The sequence below is a fragment of the Chiloscyllium punctatum genome, chromosome 18, assembly GCF_047496795.1.
Source record: "Chiloscyllium punctatum isolate Juve2018m chromosome 18, sChiPun1.3, whole genome shotgun sequence".
NCBI lineage: Eukaryota > Metazoa > Chordata > Chondrichthyes > Orectolobiformes > Hemiscylliidae > Chiloscyllium > Chiloscyllium punctatum.
Window position 1 is genome coordinate 68861064 of NC_092756.1, and position 18488 is coordinate 68879551.

Here is an 18488-nt window from a genome sequence, read left to right on the forward strand (position 1 = left end):
GATTATAGATTTAAGGGAAGGTACAGAAGGTTGAGAGGAGATGTGAGGAAATCTTTTTCACCCAGAGGTTGGTTGGAATCTGAAACAGCACAGCAGTTCAGGCAGCATCCAAGTAGCTTCGAAATCAACGTTTCGGGCAAAAGCACTTCATTAGGAATTATTCCTGATGAAGGGCTTTTGCCCGAAACGTCGATTTCGAAGCTCCTTGGATGCTGCCTGAACTGCTGTGCTCTTCCAGCACCATTAATCCAGAATCTGGTTTCCAGCATCTGCAGTCATTGTTTTTACCTCGGAATCTGAAACACACTGCCTGTGACAATGATAGAAGTGGAACCCCCCACAATATTTAAGACGTATTTAGCTGTGCACTGGGAGGCTGAGGCTTATCAGGCAATGGGCCAAGTGCTGGCGAATAGAGTGAGGGCCTGAGGGATCTGGTTGTTTATGACCAGTAACTACAAAATGGACTGAAGGGCATTTTATGTGCTGTCCATGTCTGAGTCTATTCTCCCCAACAGGAAACATCTTTATAACATGCACACGGCCAGGTTCCCCGAGAATCTGATAATGTTCCATTTCATCTCTAACTCTTCTAAATTACACATCACTTCAGAAGAATACAACAGTTTGTCCTGACAATGCAGCACTCCCACCACACTGACCCCCGACAGTGCAGCACTCCCTCAGTACTGACCCCGACAATGCAGCACTCCCTCAACACAGACCCTCCGACAGTGCAGCACTCCCACCACACTGACCCCCGACAGTGCAGCACTCCCTCAGTACTGACCCGCCGACAGTGCAGCACTCCCTCAGCACTGACCCTCCGACAGTGCAGCACTCCCTCAGCACTGACCCTCCGACAGTGCAGCACTCCCTCAGCACTGACCCTCCGACAGTGCAGCACTCCCTCAGCACTGACCCTCCGACAGTGCAGAACTCACTCAGCACTGACCCTCTGACAGTGCAGAACTCCCTCAGCACTGACCCTCTGACAGTGCAGCACTTCCTCAGCACTGAGCCTCCGACAGTGCAGCACTCTCTCAGCACTGACCCCCGACAGTGCAGCGCTCCCTCAGCACTGACCATCTGAGAGTGCAGCACTCCTTCAGCACTGACCCTCCGACAGTGCAGCACACCCTCAGCACTGTCCCTCCGACAGTGCAGAACTCCCTCAGCACTGACCCTCTGACAGTGCAGCACCTCCTCAGCACTGAGCCTCCGACAGTGCAGCACTCTCTCAGCACTGACCCCCGACAGTGCAGCGCTCCCTCAGCACTGACCATCTGAGAGTGCAGCACTCCCTCAGCACTGACCCTCCGACAGTGCAGCACACCCTCAGCACTGTCCCTCCAGCACTCCCTCAGCACTGACCCTCCGACAGTGCAGCACACCCTCAGCACTGTCCCTCCGACAGTGCAGAACTCCCTCAGCACTGACCCTCTGACAGTGCAGAACTCCCTCAGCACTGACGCTCTGACATGCAGCACTCCCTCAGCACTGACCCTCCGACAGTGCAGCACACCCACAGCACTGACCCCCTGACAGTGCAGCACTCCCACAGCACTGACCCTCCAACAGTGCAGCACTCCCTCAGCACTGACCCTCTGATTGTGCAGCACTCCCTCAGCACTGACCCTCTGACAGTGCAGCACTCCCTCAATACTGACCCACTGACTGTGCAGCACTCCCACAGCACTGACCCTCCCACAGTGCAGCACTCTCTCAGCACTGACCCACTGACAGTGTAGCACTCCTTCAGTACTGACCTTCTGACAGTGCGACACTCCTTTAGCACTGACCCTCCGACAGTGCGGCACTCCCTCAGCACTAACCCTTCGACAGTGTAGCACTCCCTCAACACTGACCCTCGACAGTGCGGCACTCCCTCAACACTGACCCTCGACAGTGCGGCACTCCCTCAACACTGACCCTCTGACAGTGCAGCACTCCATCAGAACTGACGCTCCGACAGTTCAGCACTGACCCTCCGACAGTGCAGCACTCCCTCAGCACTGACCCTCTGACAGTGCAGCACTCCATCAGTACTGACTCTCCAACAATGCGGCATTCTCTCAGTACTGATGCTCCGACAGTCCAGCAATCCCTCAGCACTGACCCTCTGACAGTTCAGCACTCCCTCAGCACGGACCCTCCAACTGTGCGACACTCCCTTTGCACTGAGCCTCTGACAATGCAGCACATCCCTCAACACTGACCCTCTGACAGTGCAGCACTCCTTCAGCACCGATCCTCTAACAGTTCAGCACTCCCTCAGCACTGACCCTCTGACAATCCAGCACTCCCTCAGCACTGACCCTCTGTCAGTGCAGCACACCTCCAGCACTGACCCCCTGACAGTGCAGCGCTCCCTCAGCACTGACCCTCCAACAGTGCAGCATGCCTTCAATACTGTCACTTTGACACTGCCCACTGCCTCAGCACTGACCTTCTGACAGTGCAGCCTGTGAAGGGACAGGAGATGACAGAGGCACTGAATTTGTTGAAGAACAGGCTGGTAGGTATACTGGTTTCAGGGGCAGGTACAGTTGGGACAGTGTGCTTGGTGATCTGAGACTCCCAGCTGCTTGTAAGAAAATAACAACTGAGGCAGCGACAAAAACCAGTTTTTATTTAGAGTTCAAAGGTGATGTTGGTCCCAGAATCCAGAGATTGTACTGCGTGTCCATCCCGCCATTGATCTGAGTGTTCAGTGTAGGTGTGGACAGTCGGATGGGGAACACTGATGGAGCATGGTCACATAATGTGGCAGGTTGTTGCAAACGAGTCTGGGGGAGGGGGTCAGAATCTGAGAGGGAGTGACCGAAATGGACAGGTCGAGGGGGGGTGTAAAGTGAGATGTGGGAGACAAGGAGTACTGGAAATGGGGTCAGTGAGTGACAGGAATGAAGTGTGGTAATGGAACGTGTCGGAGGCAGGGATTACTGAATAGGGGATTGGGAATATGGGGTCAGGGTGGATTGGTGTGGAGGGGATGGTGTGTTGAATGACCCAGTGTGTGAGGTGCAGGGCATTATTAATTGTGTATCTGAGCTCTGGTTCACACGAGGAAGACAGAAACGCCTTACCCTGTCCCGATGAGCACTGCCCTCACCCTGTTACTGACTGACACGCTGTGCTCCCAGGTCATTGCGCAGGACTGTGTGTTCACCATGCTGCTGGATACAGTCTCTGATGGTTTGCAGGATGGTGTCCAGCCTGCGGTTCAGGGCAGTCAGGTGAGGTTCACTCAGGATCGGTGTGAGGCTGTCGCTCAGCAGAGACTCCCACATCACGTCACTCAGCTTGTAGTGGTCAGTGGCTAGGAGCTGCAGCCGGAGAAATGTCCCTCTGCGGATCCTGACAGACAACATCAAAGATCAAACTCAGGGACAGCTTTCCCATCACCGTGAGACCAGCCTCGCCCTGCACACATGCTGTCCCATAGGGTCAAAGGTCACAGGATCTCTGCACACATGACGGGCAGACTGTGGGGGGGGGAGGTCAAGGGCAGTAACTGCTGGGGGGGTCTCAAAGGGCAAAGACTGCAGGAGGTCGAAGAGCAATGACTGGAAGGTCAAAGGGCAGTGACTGCAGGGGGGTCAAAGGGCAGTGACTTTGGAAGGTGAAAGAGCAATAACTCTGGAGGGGTCAAAGGGCAGTAACTGCTGGGAGGGCTTCAAAGTGCAATGACTGCAGAGGGATTCTAAGAGCAGTGACTGTAGTGATTGTGGGGGGGGGTCAAAGGGCAGTGATTGTGGGGGGTCAAAGGGCAGTGATTGTGGGGGGTCAAAGGGTAATGACTGCAGGATGAAAGGGCAGTAACTGCAGGGGGTTCAAAGGGTAGTGACATCTGGGGGGGCTCAAAGGGCAGTGACTGTGGGGGCCATGGTGCAGTAACTGTTCACTAACAGAAAAGAAAAAATGAAATAAACTCTGACCTAACAGATCGAGAACAAATTTTCATTGGAGTCTAGAATCAACAGGTTAAGGGTCTTTATCTGAGGATAGCCTTTGTTGTTAATTCTTGGTTGGGACGTGGACATTAGCAAAAAGGCCAGCATTCATGACCCATCCCTCTTTACCCAAGAGTGAAGCACAGACTGAGTCATAAAGAGCTTGCTCCATCTTGGTAAGATATGCAGAGTGCTGAACAGAGCACAAACTCCTTCCTGCAGTGTTATACCTCAGAAAGAGGGAGCTGTGGCGAGGGCAGGATTGTAGTTGGCCTTACCTGCAGCATTGTCTGAGAGGGGCCAGGATCGAGGGCTCATCCCGAGAATGCCGTCCAAACCTTGCGAACAAGAAAAGAAGCTGATTGGTCATCTTGCAGATCCACAGTCACACTCCTCCCAACACAAAGTCACCTATAAAACCTCCATCAGAAAAACACAAACTGAGAAACTTATTGCACCAACTCCATGAGGGAAACACTTAGAGGAATTCTCAAAATGTGGGGCCTTGGGGAAAATGGCTGAAGTGGAAGTCATTACCATTCTACTCAATCCAGTTAATGTAATTGGTGACATAGAAACAGAATAGAGTGGCACGGTGGCTCAGTGGTTAGTACTGCTGCTTCGCTGCGCCAGGGACCCAGGTTCGATTCCAGCCTCAGCGACTGTTTTGTGTGGAGTTTGCACATTCTCCCCGTGTCTGTGTGGGTTTCCTCCCACAATCCAAAGAAATGTAGGTTAGGTGCATTAGCCATGGGAAAATGCAGGGTTACAAAGGTTGGTAGGGGGTCAGGTTGGGATGTCCTTCAGAGGGGCGGTGTGGACTTGATGGGCCAAATGGCCTCCTTCCACACTCTAGGGATTCTATTCTAAATGCCTGAAATACTCAGTAAGTCAGGCAGCCTCTGTGGGGAGAGAAAGAGTCCATCTTTCAGGTGTGTAACCTTCCCAAATAGGGAGACATAACTGGTCTGAGCAGTAGCCAGGAGGGATTTAAATTTCACTTTCTCTGCTTATTCCACAGAAATCCCTCTGGGTACGCTGCTCGTTCATTAAAAGATAATTCCAAACGAGGACAGAGTAGCAACAAAGGAACACTGCTGAAAGAAAGCACTTTCTTCAGAAGCTTGTCATCTTGAACTCAGCAGCAATTCACACCAAATACGAAAAGGGTCCTGAGTGATGTAGGCCACAGCAAGATTTTGGGCTGAAATGGATGAGAAGTCAAGCAAGGCCTACCTCAGCATGGGGAGCAGCTCGCTCTGGTGGTTCTGTTATCACTTGGGCATTGAGATGAGTTTCTCACTCGGGTGGGCAATGGGCCCTGACAATGTCCCAGCAATAGTACTGAAGACTTGTATTCCAGAGCTTGTCACTCCCCTAGCCAAGCTGTTCCAGTACAGTTACAACAATGTGGAAAATGGCCCAGGAACAAATCCAACCCAGCTAATCGCCCCATCTATCTACTCTCGATCATCGGTAAAATGATGGAAAGTGCTATCGAGCAGCACCTGCTCAGCGATAACCCGCTCAGTGATGCCCAGTTTGGGTTCCCCCAGGGTCACTCAGCTCCTGACCTCATTCCACCCTTGGGTCAAACATGGACAATAGAGCTGAATACCAGAGGGGAGGGGAGAGGGACAGCCCTTGCCATTAAGGGCTGCATTCGATGGAGAGGTTGGACTGTTTCCATGTTGCACATTTCTGTGACTCTATGACTGTATGATCAAACAAGGAGCCTGAGCAAAAATGGAATCAATGGGCATCAGGGGGCAAACTCTGCACTGGATGGAGTCAAACCTGGCTGACAGGAAGATGGTTGTTGTTGGAGGTCAGTTATCTCATCTCCTGGGCATCTCTGCAGGAGTTCCTCAGTGTAGTGTCCTAGACCTAACCATCTTCAGCTGCTCCATGAAGGACCTTTCCTCCATCTTAAGGTCAGGAGTTGGGATGTTTGCTAATGGAGTTGTGGATAGTGAGGAGGGCATTTGTCGTTTGCAAAGGGACTTAGATATGTTGCAGAGCTGGGCTGAGGAGTGGCAGATGGAGTTCAACCCTGCCAAGTGTGAGGTTGTCCATTTTGGAAGAACAAATAAGAATGCGGAATACAGGGTTAATGGTAGGGTTCTTAGTCAGGTGGAGGTACAGAGGGATCTTGGGGTCTATGTTCATAGATCTTTGAAAGTTGCCACTCAGATGGATAGAGTTTGTAAGAAGGCCTATGGAGTATTATCGTTCATTAGCAGAGGGATTGAATTCAAGAGTCGTGAAGTGATGTTGCAGCTTTACAGGACTTTGGTTAGGCCACAGTTGGAGTACTGTGTGCAGTTCTGGTCGCCTCACTTTAGGAAAGATGTGGAAGCTTTGGAGAGGGTGCAGAGGAAATTTACCAGGATGTTGCCTGGAATGGAGAATAGGTCGTATGAGGATAGGTTGAGAGTTCTCGGCCTTTTCTCGTTGGAACGGAGAAGGATGAGGGGTGACTTGATAGAGGTTTATAAGATGATCAGAGGAATAGATAGAGTAGACAGTCAGAAACTTTTTCCCCGGGTACAACAGAGTGTTACAAGGGGACATAAATTTAAGGTGAAGGGTGGAAGGTATAGGGGAGATGTCAGGGGTGGGTTCTTTACCCAGAGAGTGGTGGGGGCATGGAATGCGCTGCCCGTGGGAGTGGTAGAGTCAGAATCATTGGCGACCTTTAAGCGGCATTTGGATGGGTACATGGATGGGTGCTTAATCTAGGTTAGAAGTTCGGCACAACACCGTGGGCCGAAGGGCCTGTTCTGTGCTATATTGTTCTATGTTCTATGTTCTATGTTCTAATGATTGCACAATGTTCAGCACCGTCTGTTACTTTTCAGATACTGAAACAGTCCGTGCTTAAATGCAACAAGATCTGGACAATATCCAGACTTGGGCTGACAAGTGGCAAGTAACATTTATGCCACACAAATGCCAGGCTATGACCGTCACCAGTCAGAGACAACCTAACTACTGTCCCCTGCCATTCAATAGTGTTACCATCACTGAATCCCCCACTATCAACATCCTGAGGGTTACCATTGACCAGAAACTCAACGAAACTCATCACATAAATACAGTAGCTACAAGAGTAGGTCGGAGGCTAGGAATACTGTAACAAGTAACTCACCTCCCTGACTCCCGAGGTGGACTGCAACAAGTTCAAGCAGGCAGCTCACTAGCCCCTTCTCAAGGGCAACTAGGGATGGGCAATAAATGCTGGGCCAGCCAGCAATGTCCACGTCCCATGGATGAATTTTGAAAAATTACTGAACCCTCCGTTTTATTACTGCGCTCACCGTTTCATTGCTGAATCTTTGCTTTGCTATTGGACCCGTCATTTTACAACTGTTTATTACTTAGATCTGATTTCTCTTTAAACTGTCCCCTATACCAAGACCCCATGTTATTTCTGAGCCCTGTGTTTCATTGTTTATCTAATGTCACTTATTCTTCCAACCAACTTGTTCAGAGGTCGTACTACCCACTGCAGGAGCAGGGGGGACGTGAACCTGGCCTCCCCCACTGGGGTATAGGAAGGGCCATGTGTTATATTACTGACACCTACATTGTCCTGCCTTTTACAGCTGGGCCCCGGGCTTGCCACGTTTATGTGCTGTGTCGCTTTTCTCTTTGGCCCAAAGCACTGGAAAGAGCTGAGAGTGGAACACTCCCCCATTCAACTCCCCCCCATTAGGGCGGCACAGTAGCTCAGTAGTCAGCACTGCTGCTTCTTATTGTCTGGAACCCGGGTTCGAATCCACCCTCGGGCGACTGTCTGTGTGGAGTTTGCACGTTCCCCAAGTCCACTCTGGGTGCTCTGGTTTCCTCCCACAATCCAAAGATGTGCTGTTTAGGTGAATTGGTCATGCTAAATTGCTCATGGTTGCATAGATTAGGTGCATTAAGTCAGGAGTAAGTGTAGAGTATTAGGATAGGGGAATGGGTCTGGGTGGGTTACTCTTTGGAGGGTTGGTTTGGGCTGAAGGGTCTGTTTCCACACTGTAGACATTCTATGATTCTATGAACACAAACCCTGACTATTGGTAAGCCAACCCAGCGCCTCCTGCTGGAGACACATGGAAACTTGATCCTTCGTGGCCCAAACAAAAGCTTCGAGGGGGAGGTTTTACCCCCAGGTGTGCAGGGGACATGTCAAACTGCCAACTCTGGGCTAATAGCTCTGTGGAAAGCTTGAACACAAAAGGGGTAGAAAGTTCACAATTCTTTGGATTCAACCAGGACAGCTAAGAAGAGTTCTCAGTTTTGGCCATTCAGGGTTTCATTAAATGTCAACTCAGCTTGCAGCCTGGACAGGACACCGCAGTTTTACTGAAGAGGAACACTAAACCCAGAGTGAACCACCATCAGGCTGGTCTGACTGGATGGAAGATGCCACTGTGACCAGGGTGAGTTTATGACTGAGCCATATCCTTGAGGTACTGTGTGGTACAGTCTCAGAGATACCCACAGTGGCACTGTCGGGTCCTGGCAAATATTCACTCACTCCTGGTACTCACGCTCGACCGTTGTCCAAGTGAAGGATGAAGCTCTCATTCCCAAATTTCTCAAATGTTTCAAAGTGATGTCGGTCCATGTTTCCTGCAGAAGGGAGAGAGACCAGGAGAGCAGTTATTGTAGATTGGGAGTGGAGTCAGGCAGAGAGGACTGCACTCAGGAATTTACGACGACAGGAACACTCCCAGCTTGGCACATCTCACCCACACATACCTGGAGCCCTCACATGGGCCTTTTGGGAACAGCTCTCTGATTGACTTAGTCAGGCTTTCCTCAATTCATTCACTGGACATGGGTGTCACAGGCTGGGCCATCCTTAATGTCCCTGGAGAATGTGATATTGAGCTACCTGCTTAAACTGCTACAGTCTATGTGCTCAGTCACAACCACATTTCATCAGGAAGGGAGTTATAAAGTCATAGAGTCATAGAGATGGACAGCACGGAAACAGACCATTCGGTCCAACCCGTCCATGCCGACCAGATATTCCAACCCAATCTAGTCCCACCTGCCAGCACCCGGCCCACATCCCTCCAAACCCTTCCTATTCATATACCCATCCAAATACCTCAAATGTTGTAATTGTTCCAGCCTCCACCATATCCTCTGGCAGCTCATTCCATACATGTACCACCCTCTGAGTGAAAAAATTGCCTCTTAGGTCTCTTTTATATCTTTCCCCTCTCACCCTAAACCTATGCCCTCTGGTTCTGGACTCCCCCACTCCAGGGAAAAGACTTTCCCTATTTACCCTATCTGTGCCCCTCATAATGTAAACCTCTATAAGGTCACCCCTCAGCCTCCGGCGCTCCAGGGAAAACAGCCCCAGCCTAGTCAGCCTCTCCCTAGAGCTCAAATTCTCCAGGAGTTTTACCCAGAAACAGAGAGAGGAACGGTGCTATATTTCCAACTGGGGATGATGAGTGGCTCAGAGGGGAATTTGCAAGGGGGGTGGTGTTCCCAGGTATCTGCTGACCTTATCCTTCTGGATGGAAGGTGGAAGAGTTGGTAAGTTTGAAAAGTGCTCTGGGAATGGTTTTGATGACTTGCTCTTGGAACTTTACAGTTTCCTGGCTGGTGACCATAAGACGTTGGAGTAGAAACAGGCCATTCAGCCCATCAAATCCATTCTGCAAATTGAATGAGATGATGGCTGATCTGATAATCCTGAATTCCACTTTCCTGCTTTTTCCCCAAAATCCTTGATTCCCTTACTGATTAACATCGGACTCCCTCAGACCTGAAAATACTTAACCACCCATCCTCGACAGTCCTCTGTAGTAAAGAATCCCACAGATTTCCTACCTTCTAGGGGAAGAAATCTCTCCTCATCTCTGTCTGATTGGGCGACCCCCTTGGTCTGAAATGATCCTTCTGACCCCCATTCTTCCCCACCGGGGAAATCAGCCTGACTTAGTCTGTTATGTCAAGTGCCAGAAGAATCTTTTATGTTTCAATCAGCTCACTTTCTCATTTTCCTAAACTCATATGAGCACATGCCCTACCTAATTAACCCTCGCGTCAAGGGATATCCCTCCAAACCTGGGACCAGCCGAGTGAACCTTCTCTGGACTGCGGTTCCAATGAGTCTTTCCTTCAATAAGTAAACTAAACCTGTTCACAGTATTCCAGCTGTGCTCTGACTCGTGTCTTGCATAGTTTTAGCAAGACCTCCCTGTTTTTATACTCCACTTCCTTTGACATAAAGGCTAACGTTTCATCTGGCTTCCTTACCCACTGATCTCAGATGTTCACTTCTTTGTGATTCATGTTTGAAACCTCCCAAGTCCCTCTGTGCTATGCTTTCTGAAGTCCCTCTTCAGTACAATCTATAGTATTCACTTCTCTCATCCAAGTCACTAATATATATGGTTAAAAAACTGTGACCCCACCGCTGACCTCTGTGTTACTCCACTAGTTACAGATTACCATCCTGAAAAATGCCCCCACCCCAATCCCAACTCTCTATTTTATATTAGTTAGCTAATCCTCTCTGTACACTGATGGACCAACACCGTGGGCTCTAATTAAGTACACTAATGTGTGGTACCTCATCAAATATCTTTTGGAAACCCAAAATATTATATCTGTTGGTTAATATTTTTCTAAACTGCTTGTTACTTCCTCAAAGAAGAGTAATAAATCTGTCAATATGATTTCCCTTTGAGATGCCTTCTAAATATCCTGCTATTCCTTCCCTTAAAATAGACTCCAACATTTTTGCAATGATAAGCATTAGGTTAAATGATCTACAGTTACTTGAATTTTGTCTCCTTGACATTTTAAATAAAATGGTGGCTTTCCAATCCTCTGGAACTTTTCCAGAGTTGAAGGACTTTTGGAGGTTTGTTAGTGCATCCATTGTCTCTGTAACTACTTCCTTTGGTATCTTAGGATGCATCCCATCAAATGCAGGAGACTGATCAGTGTTCATCTCTATTATCTTTACTAATACTTTTCTCCAATGTTTGGGATTCACTGGAATATATCTTTGTTATGAGCCATGAACTATTTTCCTAAATCTTTGTCATTTCTCAATAACTGTCTTTGCTGCTAAACTCCTTTCCCAGTCTACCTGAACCAACTCTGATGTAATTCCTTTGTAAATGCTAAATGTTATCACCTTATGGTCACTATTTCCTGGGGGACACTTCTACAGAGAAACATAGAGACTAGGAGCAGGATGAGGCCATTTGACCCTTTGAGCCTAATCCACATTCTATATGGTTATGGCTGAGCATCTAACTCAGTTCTGCTCTAACATGGGAGTTCCATTCCTGTGCAACCCCTTGTTATAATTAAACTGCGTAATAGCAGCACCATTTCAACTAATGGAGCCAGAATTGCATTGTAACCAGTACAGACTTTAAAAGTTTGCACTTTAGAAACAGTGTTCCCAATTCATCAATCGTGTTATAGGGAATTTGTGTTAATGAAACGCACACTAAGGCAGAATGACCTGCACCTTGTTCCTGCTTTCTCCTCCCATACTCTTTGACTCCTTCCACCCTTACAAATATATCTATATAAGTATATCCTTCCTGACAATACCTCAACTGCTTTCTGTTCGAAAAGACTTCCACAGCTCACCACTCTCTGAGTGAAGAAATTTCTCCTCATCTCAATCCTAAATGGCTGCCTCCTTAGACTGGGATCTCTGCTTCTGGACTCACTAGTGATTGAAACATCTATCCTGTATTTACCCTGACTAATCCTGTTAGAATTTTAGAGGTTCCTAGGGGATCCCCTCCCATCATTCGCCTAAACTCCAGTGAATTTAATCATAACTGACCCAGTCTCTCTTCATATGTCAGTCCTGCCATCCCAGAATTAGTCTGGAAACCTTCCCTCTGTAGGTAAATAAGGGTCCCTCAGATAAGGAGACAAAATTGTGCACAATATGTCAAATGTTGCCTCAATAAGGTCCTGCACAAAAGATGTCCTTGCTTCTGTACTCAAATTCTCTGGCTAAGAAGATCAACATATGTGACAACGTGTGCCTTTAAAAGGGATTTATTCTTGAGAAGATTTGTAGCTCAGGTTGAGGTTCTGGATGTAAGTTTGCTCACTGAGCTGGAAGGTTTGTTTTCAGACGTTTCATCACCGTACTAGGTAACATCATCAGTGAGAGTCTCCAGTGAAGTGCTGGTGATATGTCCCCCCTCTCTGTTTATAGGTCTTGGTTTCACAAGGTGGGTGATGCCATTTCCAGTTCTTTTTTTCCAAGGGGAGGTAGATAGGATCTAAATCGATGTGTTTATTGATGGAGTTCTGGTTAGAACGCCATGCCTCTAAGAATCAAGATTAGAGTGGTGCTGGAAAAGCACAGCAGGTCTGGCAGCATCTGAGGAGCAGGAAAACATATATTTTGGGTAAAAGCCCTTCGTCAGGAATGGTAAATCCTGATGAAAGGCTTTTGCCTGAAACATTGATTTTCCTGCTCCTCAGATGCTGCCTGACCTGCTGTGCTTTTCCAGCACCACTCTAATCTTGATTCTGGTCTCCAGCATCTGCAGTCCTCGCTTTCACCTTGGCCTCTAAGAATTCGCACTGAGAATTCACGATATTATATTTCGTTCCCTCATCTAAACCACTCATGTATATTGTGAATAGCTGGGGTGCACGCACTGATCCCTGCGGTACCCCACTAGTTACTGGCTGCTACTCAGGAAGGCAAAAGTGAGGACTGCCGATGCTGGAAACCAGAGTTTAGGTCAGAGTGGCGCTGGAAAAGCACAGCAGGTCAGGCAGCATCCAAGGAGCGGGAGTATCGACGTTTCGGGCAAAAGGCCTTCATCAGGAATAGAGGTGCTCTATTCCTGATGAAGGGCTTTTGCCCGAAACGTCGATTTTCCTGCTCCTTGGATGCTGCCTGACCTGCTGTGCTTTTCCAGCGCCACTCTGATCTACACAACTGCTACTCAAGAAGACCAGTTTATTCCTGCCCTTTATTTTCTGCCTGCTAAACGTTCTCTAGCCATGTCAATCCTGTACCCTTTCAGTTTAAATGCCGAACTCTTCTGCGGGACCTTATCGAAAGTCTTCTGAAAGTCTAAGTACCACATCCATTGGTTCCTCCTTATCAACTGGTTACATCCTCGAAAAATTCCAGTCGATTTGTCAAGCATCATTTCCCTTTTGTAAATCCATGCTGATTCTGCCTGTTCCTGTCACTATTTTCCAACTGCTCTGCTATTAATGATGAACGAGGAGAAAGTGAGGACTGCAGATGCTGGAGATCAGAGCTGAAAATGTGTTGCTGGAAAAGCGCAGCAGGTCAGGCAGCATCCAAGGAGCAGAATCGACATTTCCTGGAGAAGGGCTTATGCCCGAAACGTCAATTCTCCTGTTCCTTGGATGCTGCCTGACCTATTAATGATGAACTCCAGCATTTTCTATAATTCTCTATTTTCTCTCTACGCTACCTCCTTTTATTAAATAGTGGGGTTACACTACCTACCCTCCAATCCATAGTAACTGGTCCAGAATCTAGAGAATCCTGAAAGACGACCACCAACGCATGCATTATTTTCCCAGGCCATTTCCTTGAATGTAGATTATCTGGCCCTGGAGACTTATCATCCAATCAGTTTCCCCAATACCATGCCTTTATCTATACTGATTTGCTTCAGTTCCTCTTGTGTTCCCAACATTTTTGGAATGCTATTTCTGCCCTCCTTTGTGAAGACAGATCCAAAACATACAATCATAGAGTCAGCAAGGTGTACAGCGTGGAAACAGACCCTTCAGTCCAACTCGTCCATGCCGACCAGATTTCCTAACCTAATCTAGTCCCATTTGCCAGCATTTGGCCTATATCCTTCCAAACCCTTCCTATTCATGTACTCAATCCAGATGTTTTTTAATTACTATGATTGTACTAGACTCCACCACTTCCTCTGGCAGCACATTCCACACACGTACCACCCTCTGTGTGAAAACGTTACCCCTTGGGTCCCTTTTATATCTTTCCCCTCTCACCCTAAACCTATGCCGTCTCATTCTGGACCCACCCACCCCAGGGAAAAGTCCTTGCCTAGTCACCCTATCCACGCCCCTCATGATTTTATAAACTTCTCTTAAGTCACCCCACAGTCTCCGACACTTCAGGGAAAACAGCCCTAGTGATACAGCCTCTTCCTATTGCTCAAACCCTCCAACCTTAGCAACGTCCTTGTAAATCTATAGGAGTGAGACCAGAATTGCACGCAATATTCCAACAGTGGCCTAACCAACGTCCTGTACATCTGCAACATAGCCTCCCAACTCCTAAACTCAATGCTCTAACCGTGTATTTAAGTGTCTGCAATCTCTTTGTTCCTATTACAACTCCCCCTGTTTCTGACTATAAGGGAGTACATTTGTCTTCGGGGATCTTTCTCCCTTCAGATACCTATAAAAGCTTTTACACAGATGTACGTTCCCTGCAGTTTTACACTGGTACTCTATTTTCCCCTCTTAATCAATCCCTCTGTCCTTTGTGCTAAAATCTAAACTGTTCCCAATCCTTGGCACTGCAGCTTTTTTGACCAATTGCTTGGATCTAATACTATCCCTATGTTCCCTTGTCAGCCAAGGGCAGGCAACCTTCCCCTGTGTTTTTTCCTACAGTTTATTAAACCTGCCTCATTACACATCACTAGATCCAAAAGCAGTGAACCCACATGTTGTTCTAAGAAACTGTCCTGAATTTACTCCAGGAATTCTTCCTCTTAACTAGCTGATGTTCCCAGTCTAGAAGAAGATTAAAGCCGCCTACGATTGTTGTATTCACACCCTCAATATCTTCTGGTTTATTCTCTCTCCCACTGCATATTGAAAACCAGGGAACCCATAGACAGCTCTCCCTTTTGCTATCCTACTTACTCACTTCTCAGACTAACAAAGCCACCCCACCATCCATTCCTTCTTGCCTGTCCTTTCGAAAGGTCACATGACCCCAAACATTTAGTCCCCAGCTTTGATTGGGAGTCAGTGTCAAGATTTTTCAGAGCCAGACTTTCCAGATCAGAGTAAAGGGAGACCTTTTAGAACACAGTTAAGGGGAAACTTCTTCAGTCAGACAGTGGTCTTCAGTCTATGGAATTCACTGCCACAGAACGCTGTGGGCATTGGGTCATTGAGTATATTTAAGATGGAGACAGGATCTTGATTGTCAAGGGGTTTGAGGGTTACAGGGAGGAAGTGGGAGAATGGGGTTGAGAAACTTATCAGCCTTGATTGAATGGTGGAGCAGACTCAATGGGCTGAATGGCCTAATTTCTGCTCCTATGCTGCATGATCAGATACCACTGTCCCACAGACACCCCCCCACCCCACATCGCAGACACCCAAACCCATATCGCAGACACCCCTCCACCCACATCGCAGACACCCCCCTCCCACATCACAGATACCCACTCCCCACATCGCAGACATCCCCGCACCCACATCACAGACACCCACACCCCATATCACAGACACACCCCCACCCACCATCACAGACACCCCCCTCCTGACCTCGCAGGCACCCACTCCCCACATTCAAGACACCACTTCCCCACATCGCAGACACCCCCCTCCCACATCGCAGACACCCCCCTGCCCACATCGCAGACACCCCCTCCCCACATCGCAGACACCCCCCCATATCACAGACACACCCCCACCCACATCACAGACACCCCCTCCACACATCGCAGACACCCCCCACATCGCAGACACACCCTCCCCACATCGCAGACACCCTCCTCCCACATCACAGACACCCCGCCTCACATCGCAGACACCCCCTCCCCCCTTCGCAGACACCCCCTCCCCACATCGCAGACACCCTGCCCCACATCGCAGACATCCTCCTCCCACATCGCAGACACCCCCTCCCCACATCGCAGACGCCCCCCCTCCCACATCGCAGACACCCTTCCACACACCGCAGACACCCCCTCCCACATCGCAGACACCCCCTCCCACATTGCAGACACCCTTCCACACATCGCAGACACCCCCTCCCACATCGCAGACACCCCCTCCCACATCGGAGACACACTTCCTCACATTGCAGACACCCCCTCCCACATCGGAGACACACTTCCTCACATTGCAGACACCCCCCTCTTCACCTCGCAGACGCCCCCCCTCCCACATCGCAGACACCCTTCCACACATCGCAGACACCCCCTCCCACATCGCAGACACTCCTCTCCCCAAATCACAGACACCCCCTCCACACATCGCAGACATCCCCCCAAATTGCAGACACCCCCCCCCACATCGCAGACACCCCCTCCCCATATCGCAGACAACCCCCCACATCGCAGACACCCCCTCCACACATCGCAGACACCCCTCCTCACATCGCAGACACCCCCTTCCCACTTCGCAGAGACCCCTCCTCACATCGCAGACACCCCCCTCCTCACATCGCAGACACCCCCATCCCCACATTGCAGACAGCCCCCGCCAACATCGCAGACACCCCCTCCCCATATCGCAGACAACCCTCCACACCGCAGACACCCTCTCCCACATCGCAGACACCCCCCTCCCCACATCGCAGACACCCCCCTCCTCACATCGCAGACACCCCCCTCCTCACATCGCAGACACCCCCATCCCCACATCGCAGACACCCCCCTCCCCACACCGCAGACACCCTCTCCCACATCGCAGACACCCCCCTCCCCACATCGCAGACACCCCCCTCCCACATCGCAGGCGCCCCCCTCCCCACATCGCAGACACCCCTCCCCACATCGCAGACACCCCCCTCCCACATCGCAGTATCCTCTCCCCACATCACAGACACCCCCCTCCCCACATCGCAAACACCCCCCTCCCCACATCACAGACACCCCCCTCCCCACATCGCAGTATCCTCTCCCCACATCGCAGACACCCCCCTCCCCACCTCACAGACACGCCCCTCCCCACATCGCAGACACGCCCCTCCCCACATCGCAGACACCCCTCCCCACCTCACAGACACCCCTCCCCCAGCAGGAGACATTCTCACCCATCAGGAAGTCCAGGATGGTCATGTCCATCACATCCAGCAGCCGGCTGCTATGTTTGTAGGGCGATGTTTTCTGAATATGATCGCAGTAAGAGGGGTCCGTCTCCCACCTAGAACAGAGAGAGAGAGCTCAGAGAGGGGACAGGGAGGTGGGGGGGAATGGGGCACGGGAGAGGAGGATGAGGAGAAGGAGGGGAGGGTGAGAAGGGGGAGAGAGAGAAATGGGGGAATAGAGATGGGAGAGGGAAAGAGAGCGAGGGTGGAGAGTGACAGACAGGCAGAGGGGTTGTGGAGGTGGGAGGGAGGAGGAAGGGGGATGAATAGGGAGAGACTGGGGGCAGGAGAAGGGGAAGGAAGGGGAGGGGGAAGTGAGAGAGGAGTATTGAGATGTCCAGAGGGTGGAGTGGCCTGGATTCAGATGGGTGCTGGGGAGCTCAGGGCCTACACTCACTTGGCCTTCTTGCTCTTGTGGTAGGAGCGTCTCCAGGGATTCCTCCAGGAGAGACGCTTAGCAAGATTCACATCAGGGAGGTAAGCAGCCATCGAACCCTCCATCAGATGTGGTTTTCCACACAGAGGGTGCTCCATGTCACAGTAATAGGAACAATCGCCATAGAAACAAACATTGTTCGCTAAGAGATAGAGAAAACTGTTAATGCCCACGGCCTGACAGGACTCTATACCCCCTAGCCTCATCAACATTCACCATCCTCATCCATACCCCCCCCAACTGTGTCCCCATACACCCCCCTCCCCATGTCCCCATACACCCCCTCCCCATGTCCCCATACACCCCCTCCCCATGTCCCCATACACCCCCTCCCCATGTCCCCATTCACCCCCTCTCCATGTCCCATTCACCCCCTCCCCATGTCCCCATACATCCCCTCCCCATGTCCCATACACCCCCCTCCCCATGTCCCCATACACCCCCTCTCCATGTCCCCATACACCCCCTCTCCATGTCCCCATACACCCCCTCTCCATGTCCCCATACACCCCCTCCCCATGTCCCATACACCCCCTCCCCATGTCCCCATACACCCCCTCCCCATGTCCCCATACACCCCCTCCCCATGTCCCATACACCCCCTCCCCATGTCCCCATACACCCCCTCTCCATGTCCCCATACACCCCCTCCCCATGTCCCATACACCCCCTCCCCATGTCCCCATACACCCCCTCCCCATGTCCCCATACACCCCCTCCCCATGTCCCCATACACCCCCTCCCCATGTCCCATACACCCCCTCTCCATGTCCCCATTCACCCCCTCTCCATGTCCCATTCACCCCCTCCCCATGTCCCCATACACCCCCTCCCCATGTCCCCATACACCCCCTCCCCATGTCCCCATACACCCCCTCCCTGTGTCACCATCCCTCATCCAGTGTCCCCATCCCCACTCCATGAGCTACACCCCCCCCCCACCCTGTGCCCTACTCCACTCCCTGTGTCCCCAGTTACACCCATCATCTCCCCCCCCCCCCCCCCCCCC

General features: G+C 50.4%; 1 protein-coding gene across 1 annotated transcript in view; it reads right to left on the reverse strand.

Annotated features, from left to right (window-relative positions):
• Nucleotides 1-2618: 2618 nt before the first annotated feature.
• The window catches only part of LOC140489167 (extracellular serine/threonine protein kinase FAM20C-like), a 36828-nt gene continuing 20958 nt past the window's right edge, over nt 2619-18488 (reverse strand). Inside the window, exons 6-10 of the mRNA XM_072588407.1 lie at nt 17441-17621; nt 16990-17099; nt 8498-8579; nt 4235-4294; nt 2619-3360 (exon numbers count right to left, since the gene is read on the reverse strand). Coding sequence (XP_072444508.1) covers nt 3120-3360; nt 4235-4294; nt 8498-8579; nt 16990-17099; nt 17441-17621 — 674 coding nt within the window. The 3' untranslated portion in view covers nt 2619-3119. The remainder of the gene's footprint in view (nt 3361-4234; nt 4295-8497; nt 8580-16989; nt 17100-17440; nt 17622-18488) is intronic.